This window comes from Gracilinanus agilis, chromosome 2, assembly GCF_016433145.1.
Source record: "Gracilinanus agilis isolate LMUSP501 chromosome 2, AgileGrace, whole genome shotgun sequence".
Classification (NCBI taxonomy): Eukaryota; Metazoa; Chordata; class Mammalia; order Didelphimorphia; family Didelphidae; genus Gracilinanus; species Gracilinanus agilis.
This window is the reverse complement of record NC_058131.1, coordinates 623,434,959-623,445,067: the sequence shown is the minus strand read 5'-3', so window position 1 is coordinate 623,445,067 and position 10,109 is coordinate 623,434,959. Positions and strand designations below refer to the sequence as shown.

The following is a 10,109-nucleotide window of genomic DNA, read 5'->3' as shown; positions in this document are numbered from 1 at the left end:
TCTGTCTCTGTCTCTGTTTCTGTCTCTGTCTCTGTCTCTCTCTCTCTCTTGCTGCCTTTCTCTCTTCTATGTCTCTCTTTCTCCATTCTTCTCTCTCCTTTCTTCCTTCTTTTCTTCCTTTCCTTACCCCTTAAAGGAATGACTGATAGTTGGCATTAAGCACTAGGGATAAATGTTGTGGAGCTTTTTCCTCTCTTGTCTCTGTCTGATTCTGTGTCCCATTCTCTCACTCCCACTCTACCCCTCAATTGAATAATAGAATTAGAGTTATCTGTTTAGTTGTCTACTTGGGTCAAGTTAAATAGTTAACTGTCAAGGCACTGATTGACTTATTTAGGTCTAGAAAGAGCCTGAATTTGGTTTCATCTTTCAGGGAAGGTGCCACAGCTAAATTTTATTTTCTGGACATGCTCCATTATACAGCCTGTGCATATTCTAGGAATGAGGAAGTGTTCTTAAAATAAAAATGACTTAATCTCACATATATGTGGTCAAATTATAGCTTTTCCATTTCCCAGAAAAGCTTCTAGTTTTGTATTTATAATTAAAATACCAATCCATCTTTAGTACTTTCCTCACAATAACCCAGTGTGTTTGGTGGGAGTATATTGTTATAAATTTATAGATAAGGAAACTGAGATTCAAAGTGGTTAAATGATGTGACCATTCTCATATAGTTAATCAGTCTCAGGTTTCACCACTAGTAGGTCACAAAATGAAATTTGTTCCTTATAAATCCAAACTCAGCGTTTGTTTATTTTTTTTGCTTTATTCCACAATGATTCTACTAAAAACAAAACACCTTTGGGGGCAGCTGGTTGGCTTAGTGGATTAAGATTCAGGTCTAGAGATAGGATGTTCAAATGTGGCTTCGGGCACATCCCATGTGACCCTGGGTAAGTCACTTAATCCCCATTGTTAAGCCTTTACCACTCTTCTGCCTTGGAACTAATAAATAGCATTGATTATAAGAAAGAAGGCAAGATTAAAAAAACAAGCACACACACCCAAAATCCAGGTTGTGCTATGTATATTACATATATACATATATACACACATATACATATATATATTACATATGCATTTTATTTTATTCATATATATTATATGTGTATATAATATACCTAGCACAACCTACTTATCTATGTGTATGCATAAGTACATTATGTAAGTATATGCATGTACCTAAATATACAGAGAAATTTGTGTTGGAGATTTGTCTTAGAATATAAGACCTTCCACTATGTTTCCAGACAGAATTATAGTAGAATGTTGCTTTGAATAATTGTGTTTTTCAGGATATTCTAAGAAATTCTGAGAATGAATTGGATTGGGTATTCAAGCTCTCTTTTGCATATGACATAGTCAATGTGAGTATCAGGTGGACCTTTTTGTTTAAAAAAGCTGATAAAGGACAATTATGCCTAAGATAGTGATGGGCAAACTTTTTAAAGAGGAGGCCAAAGGAAAGGAAATGCTCATCTGTCAGTCTGTTTCTAAGGCAACTCTTTCAGAGTTTCAATGTATTGTATCCTACTCATTGTATTTGCCTGTGGGCCATAGTTTGTCCATCACTGGCCCAAGACATTCTATGCATCTGAACACATTTTATAAACTGGGAATAAATATCTTTAGCTTTGGTTAAACTCTGAATGAATATTGCATTGTAAGTGTAAACTAACTGTAAACATGTGCATTGGCATGCATTGGTATGCAATGTGGAATTGAAATGTGTGAAATGAAATTTCATTATAATGTAGGAATTTAGGACAGACAACTAGAAGAATGAGTGGTTTTGTGAGCTAGCCCTCTGTGGAATGGGTTGACAAATTTCTCTGTAATCCCAGCCATTTACCTAACTTCACTGAAATCCAATACCAATTGTTGAAGAGACAATTTCCTTTTGGAAACTTGTTTTTGCCATTTTGTGGTGGGCTGTTAGGCTGCCAGTTCAGATCACATTTATGTTGGTCTCCTTTCCTGCTATGTTCCTTCTTATTGCATATTTTGGGAACATTTCCTAATATGACCATTTTATCAAAGTCCATCAGGTTGTTTGTTTATAAATTTGTATACTTAGTGCTTAAAGGGATCTTAGTGGTCACCTAGGCTAATCCTGTCATTTTATAGATAAAAAAAAAAAATGAAAACCAGAGAAGAGAATGTTCTCCTGACTGAAACTTTTTCAGAGAATCTACTACACTATACAAAATAGGAGGCATTTTCCAGTAACATTTTTCTTTTCTTTTTCTTTTTTTTTCTCTAGCCTTCGATCTTAAAATTAATATCAAGTTTATATATTTCCAAGTATTTCCAAGGCAGAAGAATAGTAAGGGTTAGGCAATGGGAGTTAGGTGACTTCCCCAGAGTCACATAACTAGGAAGTATCTGAGACCAGATTTGAATCAAGGACATCCTGTCTTTGGACCAGGCTCTCAATCCATTGAGAAACCTAGCTATCCCCTCTAGTAATATTCTTCATTAGATCTGAAACTTCAAACCCAAGAGGTTATTTCTTGAGGGGCCCCTCCAAGACAACATCATCTTAGAGTCATCGAATCTGAGGTGTTGACTTAGTAGCATGACTTGAAGTTCCTCATGGGAATGGAAGCTCCTCAATGGAGTCTCTTTTAGAGGCAGCTAGTTGCCCAGTCGATAGAACACTGTGCCTGGAGTCAAGAAGAATTGAGGTCAAATATAGTCATTTATTGGCTATGTGACTCTGGGCAAGTCAGTTTATCTCTCTTTGCCTCAGTTTTTTTAACTGTAAAATGGGAATAATAAGAACACATATTTCCCAAAATTACTATGAGTATCAAATGAGGACATATTTGGGTTGAACCAAGGGGTTCATCTTGGGGCTTGACATTTAGTAATGCTTATTCCCTTATTCCCATCAAGATAAGAGATGGTACTTCAGTTTCTTTGATGTGCTACCCTAATGCAGTGATTTTCACTTGATAAGCAAGAGACTTAAAAGAAAATTTAGTTGAACTAATTATTTAAAGGTGAGGAAACTGAGCAAAGAGAAACCATGTAGCTTTCCTGGGTTGCCTTTAAAAAAACTAAACAAACTCTTACTTTCTGTCTTAGTAACAACTCTAAGACAGAAGAACAGTAAAGGCTAGGCAATTGGAATTAAGTGACATGCCCAGGGTCACAGAGTTGGAAATGACTAAAGTCAGATTTGAACCCAGGTCCTCCCCATTTGAAGCTTGATGCTCTATCCATTATGCTACTTAGCTTCCCCTTGTATTATGTTTCTTCTCAGAGAAAATGTAAACTTCTTAACCTGACATTCAGGTGTGGAGTCACAATCTATCTCCAGCTGACTTTTCCTTCCTTATTATTTCATATTGTATTCCGACATTGACTTTACAAAGTGATGGTTTTTAAAAAAATTCTCAAACTTGATGTTTCCATTTCCTGCTCCCATGTACTCCTGCCTCATGTCACCTCTCAGAATCCTTTTATTCCTTTAAGTTTTAGCTCAGGTTCTGATCTCTTCCACAAAGCCTTCCTTTATCCTTCTAATTACTTGCTTCCTGCATGCTTACTTAATTACTGTTTTCTCCTTCCCCAAATTACTTTATCTTATAACTTGTGATACTTCTCTCATTACATCCCTATAGTAGACTAAGCTCCTTGATTGCAGGAACACTTTTATCTTTGTCTTCAGCTCCCACCACCTAGCACCATGCCTTACACCTAATGTTTATTGAATTGAACAGATTTATCTAAAGTCACAATACTGATGGTAGTAGAGTGAAGGCTTGAAGCCAAGTCTATTGATTCCTGGTCTATCTCTTCATCATACTCTGATGCTTTCTAGGAACAGTTCCTCAGGGAGGTAACGCATGGAGAAAAAAGAGGCAGCTTCCACACTAAAAAAGAACTGAAATTCTTTACAATCCATTATCTTTCTTCCGTCACCATCAGTGAGGACATTCTCTCCTCTATTCCATTTTACATACACTCTGCATTCAGTTCTCTTCTGATTTATTTTCTTCTTAGAGGCTGATCTTAAAATTATTTGTCTTTAATTTCTCTTAGAATAATTGTTGGAAGAAGTATGCATACAGTATAGTTTGTCCACAGCTCTGAATTCCACCAGGAATGTCCCTGATGGTAGGATTGCAATTCACATTAAGTATCTGGAATGTCACAGTTCTCCATAAGGACATAATGGATGAAATAACTATCAAACATTCCATAAATATATGACCTCTGCCTTCATCACCCCCACCAAAACATAAACAATGTTGTTCCTTGAAAAGGATTTTGTCACTAAGAATAACACTTTGGCCAAAAAAAATGTAATCTTGTTCAAGTAGGAGAAAAGAGCCTGCTGTGGACACAAGACCAAGAGTTTGGGCACTTCGGTTCTTTTGTCAATGTATTGTCCTTGGGCAAGTCACTTGAAGTGGTTGGATGAGACAATCTCTAATGTCCATTTTTAATACTGACTGGCTTAGATTAATGTCTTAGATTTGGCTCGATGCCAATTATAGGTTTGTGGCCTGGGCTGTTAATATCACCAAGTAAATGAGATGGAAGGATGCAAGCAGTTACCCCTGGTGAATGTGGGAAGATGGCAGAGGCAGTTTGTTCCCACAAGTCATTTTGAAAAAAAAAATCATAAATATATTAAAGAGTATCAGTGGGCTATGGCAGCACTTTGGAAATCCATGCTATGGGATGTCCTGAGTAAATCAGGACTTTTCTGCCCTTTGAACAAGGACAGGAAGGAGGAGCTGAACAAAGTCGACAATCTGAGAGGGAAATGGAACAAGATTGCTGTGATGTGAGTTTGATCACATTCAAATGTTTGATCAAAGTCTCACATTTCTGTCTTTTCTGTTACTCGTTTTTTATCCTTCATTGAGAAAAATGAATAGGTTCCTTTAGTTTTTGCTTCTTTTCTGAAAAATAGTCCCTCAACCTGACAAAAAAATATTTGTTTTCCCATTTAGTAAACTGATGCCTTCATCTACTAAGAAAAGTTTTTTTCTTACTCATTTCCATTCCTTTGCTGAGGAGTTTCCTCCACTCAGAATATCAAAAAAGTCACAGAATTTTTGAGATGGAAGGGACTTTCAGGAACCAAGCACAGTGACCAGCACATAGTGGGTGCTGAAATAAATACTTGTAACTAACTGATAGCAGCTGCCTAGTCCAAGCCATCCCTCCCAAAGAATGTCTACTAAAACAGATTTTACCAGAGACCATTCAGACTTTAAAGACGTTCAGTGAGCCATCATTTCCTGAGAAAGCCCATTCCATTTTTTGGTGGAATTATAATCATTAGGAGTTATGTGTGTGTGTACCAATCATGTAAAACCTAAATTCACTTCTTTTCAAATTTGACTTTGTCCACCAGTTCTGCCAGTTTATTGTTGAGTTGTTTCAGTTGTGGCTGACTCTTTGGGACCCCATTTGAAGTTTTCTTGGCAAAGATACTTGAATGACTTGCCATTTCCTTCTCCAGCTCATTTTACAGACAAGGAAATGAAGACAAACAGAATTAAGGGACTTACCTAGGGTCACACAATTTGGGTCTGAGGCCAGATTTGAACTCGGGAAGATGAGTCTTCCTGATTCTAAGGCCAACATCCAGTTATGCCATCAGTTCATAAATTTTAAAAAATGATAGAACCTCAGAGTCATCTTACTCAACCTCCTCATTTGACATATAAGGAAACTGAAGACTTAAGAAGTTGATTTGATGGTGCCAAAGGAATTGAACCCAGATCTTCTGATGCTAAATCCAGTGTGTTTTACTCTATACGATGCTGCCCTCTGGAGTCAGTAAGAAGTATAATCTCTCTTTCAGGTTATGGCTTTTTGAGTAGAGTACTTACTTGGAAGACAGTTATCATGTTCTTTCCCTTCCAGCCTTTTCCAGGCTCTAAACACATGCTCGGTTTCCTTAGCTCATGCTCGCTGACCTGGATGTGGGGCTTCCTGATGTTTTGTCTTCCACTCACAGCTTATCAGTGTCTTTCCCAAGATGAACACATCATCCCAAACCAAACATAACACCTTGGGGGTGAGCATAGAGTATGTTAAGATAATGAATTCCTTACACCTATAAACTAGGCATCTCTTAATGAGGCAGAGGATTAAATCAGTTTGTTTTTTTTTCACTTCTGTTGATTCATGTTGGGTTTTCAGAGAACTAACCCCCTAGCTTTTTTTTTTTTTCATATAAACTGTTGTCCAGTCATCCATTTCCTATCTTGTAAAATAGATTTCTTGAACCATATGTGTGATAGGAGCACTAGCCTAACTTCTGCCCGCATGCAGCTTAGGCTACTTTTTCCATAAATGTATTGAGAACATCCTTGAGACTTGGTTGACTTAGAAGACCAGAGGATTGGGCTGTTGACAACACATGATGGTTACCTGAGTAAGAAACAGCCACAAGGAGTTCCGGGCAAGCTCGATACTTGACTGGAAGAAAAATATGGGCAACTCAGGCAAGGAACCCTCACTCAACTGAATCACCTTGAGGTGTGCTTTATGAATTCTCTTGTTGAATAGCCTTCTCCAGCTAGAGTTAAATAAGTCTCTTGCTTAGTGACCTATGAGTTTTGTTACAATATTGAACTTCAACTACTAGGGGGCTGGTCTTGGGCCCAGCCCAGAGAGACAACAGTAAGATTTTACATTAATGATGATGATAATATTAATAATAATAAAATAATTTAAAAGTATTCATAGAATACTTTTCGTTGACAGAGCACTTTACATATAAACTCATTTGAGCCTTATAACAACCTCATGAGATTGGTGATATTATTTTTCCCAGATTACATATAAGGAAACTGAAGCATGAAAACATTATTTTAAAAAAATTTTAAATTTACTCAAGGTCACACAATTAGCAAGTGTCAGAGGAAGTATTTGAGACTCAGGTCTCTTTTTAAAAACTTCCATCTCAGGAACAATATTGTGTATTGGTTCCAGGCAGAAGAGCAAAGAGGGCTAGGCAATTGGGGTTAAGTGATTTGTCTAAGGTCACACAGCTAGGAAGTGTCTGAGGCTAGTTGAACCCAGGACCTCCCATCTCTAAGCCTGGCTCTTTCTTATATTATTATTATTATTATTGAGCTACCTATGTGCCCTGCAACAAAATCTTTCAAACATTACTTCCTGGGTTTCAACAATCACAATATAAGCTCTTCCAGACATAATACTGAAGATGGAGGTCTTCCTATTTTGAACTTCTATCACATCTTGCCATGACCACTGCAACAGGCTGCAAATTGAGTTCCTGGCCTCCTTTCTCCCCACTTTAACCTATCTCCCACATAACCACCATTGTGATTTTTTAAAAGCTCCCTCCAGCTGCTAGTTCCTTCCCTTTAGCCCCTAAATATTCTTGTTTTTGCCTTATATGTACCTACTATATGTATGCATATGTTGTCCCTCCTGACTAGATTAGAAACTTCTTGAAATATTCCAGAGTCTATTCTGATGTGATCTTTGTATTTCTAGACCCAAGCATAATGCCTCGTGCATGGGTGGGAATTGAATAAAGGCTTAGTTTATTGCTTGATTCTTCTGAGAATTGAATGCTCAAACCTGAGGGGAAAAAACCCTGCTTTCAGGGAGATTACATTCTACTAGAAGGGAAAACATGTACACAGATAGGTAGTTACCATTTTCTAGTTAAGTTATCTAGAGGCTGCTGGGTTATTCTGTTTATTTTTTTAAAGAAAATTAGAACCTGGTTTCTAGTCTCTTTTTCACCAGTATTCCTGCCTTTGAATTGTCCCAACAAACATCCTTGTCTTCCAATTCATCAGCCTTTTAATCGTTATGATTTGCACCTTTATTCCTTTTCATCTAGCTGCACACAGAGATATTAAAGTCTTTTCTTTAGTCTTTCTGTCATCTTTACCTGTTTATCCTACATTATCTCAACCTTACCATTGCCTTATGCATTCTGGAGTCGAGCCAACTGGACCATTCACCATTTCCTGTGTGTAACATTCCATATTCTACTTCTGTTCCTCATAAATTGTCTTCTATGTCTCTGATACCAACCTTCCTCATCTCCATGCCTTGGAATACCTAATTCCCTTTAAGATCCTCCTTAACAGTGATGTCTTACAAAAGGCTGAGGATCCCCATAGTTATTAGAGTTTTCCTCATAAAATTGCTTTGGGTTGACTTTGTGGCATACTCACTAACAGGATGCAAAAGCATTTATTAAGTGTTTACTATGTGCCAAGCACTATACTAAGCGTTGGAAATACAAATTAATTTAGAGAGTCTCTACTCTCAGAAAGTTGACATTCTTTTTGCGGGGAGACAATACACATAAGAGAGTTCAGCTGCAAGAATGGCAAAGCCCACGGTTCCTTAGGGTTCCACTGCATGGCAGATAACAGTCCTCAAGATTCTGGAAGTCACAATAGTAGGACACATGATAAAACCTAATGGCCCTTAGAATCCAGTGGCAGGGCAAGTGGTAATTCTTGGTTTTTATCTCTGACTAGAAGGATTGTAGTTGATAAATCTCTTCATCAAAGGGTTCTGAATGGAAATGTCAGGCTAGGGTCTTTGAGATAAGGGGTCTTTTGTCAGTCTGTGTCAACCCCACCATCTAGCACCCAATGGTAGGAGCCAGGGTCCACAGAGGGAGGTGCATGTGGTATATACATATATGTGCCATATACACACATATACACACATGCGTATATAATACTATATATAAAACACAATATCCTCACATATCTATTTTTACATGGATATACACATACATATATGAATACTATATATTTGTGTATTTTAAAAATATATGTATAATTTATTTCCTCTAGGAAATGGCATATATTACTTGAGAGCAAGAACTCTTGTTTTGTCTTTGCACTGCCTTTACTTTGCTCATGCTGAATTGAATCCAGATCTTACGATACCTTTGTGAAACAGAAAATTTGTCCAAATATTATAATCTTCATTTCACCAAAAAAAAAAAAAGAGTCCTGCCACATAATTATTAAAAGACACTTTAACTTGGGTTTCTGGCTTCCAAGTTCAGTGATTTTATTATTTGATTATATTGCCTGTTAACTTTTTTTGACAAATAAAACAATTGACTTTTATTGAACATTTAAAGGTACTATTTATCCATTGTCCATTTGAGCTGCACAACATGTCTGCATTTTATAGACTAGCAAAAAGATCCAGAGATGTTAAATGACTGGCCCTTGGTGACAGTATTAGAATCAGGATTTGGTGTTGGATCTTCATTACTCCAAATTCAGCACATAGTTTACTATGCCCTGATGTCTTCTTGCTTCATTTTTTGTTCTCATTAGATTGGAATCTTTTTTGGGATGGAGAAACCCTTTTCAGCTTCTTTTCTATTCTTTGTAGTACCTGATGTAGTATTTCTTTCCTGTAGGCAACGACTAACTGACTGCTAAATGAATGTCCAGTCGTCTCTCTGACTCTGTTTCTTACGTATTTTCTTTTTATATTTCTCCTGTCATATTCTGGGAGACGTAATTTGATACAATTGATCATGTTTTATTTCTATCCAACCTAGGGAATGTTGTTTCTTCATAAAAGCCCATTGAACTCCCATGGCAACCTGAAACCTTCCAAGTGTTTGGTTGATAGTCGAATGCAAGTGAAGCTGTCTGGATTTGGGCTTTGGGAACTGAAGCACGGAAGAAAGTCTAGATCAAAGAGTGAAAAAAATACTGACTATTCAGGTAATTTATAGAATTTAGGCATCCCATGAATTCAGAGTTCCAGGATATTTTTCTTTTCTTCCATCTCTGCTTTCTAGACCACATACTTGTATGTATACCCGAACATATGCACACATGTAAGCATGTGCCCTCCTCTTTTTGTTTGACTTTGATTGCTATGTGGTGATGTCCTTACCAGGATAAGGAAAATGACCTTCTCTATGTGCAGATGAGGTCATTCTACCATCACTTACCTAACAAGAGTTTATCCAACTTCCTAATGAAATGGTATCTGCTACTTTTGGACAGATCTTTTTATTCAAAAATTTTATTTTCTTTCAGCAAGTCTAAATCTGTCTCCATGAAACTTCTACCCACTGTTACTAGATTTGCCTTCTGGGT

General features: G+C 37.1%; 1 protein-coding gene across 1 annotated transcript in view; it reads left to right on the top strand.

Moving 5' to 3' along the window:
- LOC123236275 (guanylate cyclase 2G-like) overlaps positions 1–10,109 on the top strand; it is a 75,197-nt gene that overhangs the window by 31,003 nt on the left and 34,085 nt on the right. Inside the window, exons 12-13 of the mRNA XM_044662575.1 lie at positions 1,299–1,370; positions 9,560–9,728. Coding sequence (XP_044518510.1) covers positions 1,299–1,370; positions 9,560–9,728 — 241 coding nt within the window. The remainder of the gene's footprint in view (positions 1–1,298; positions 1,371–9,559; positions 9,729–10,109) is intronic.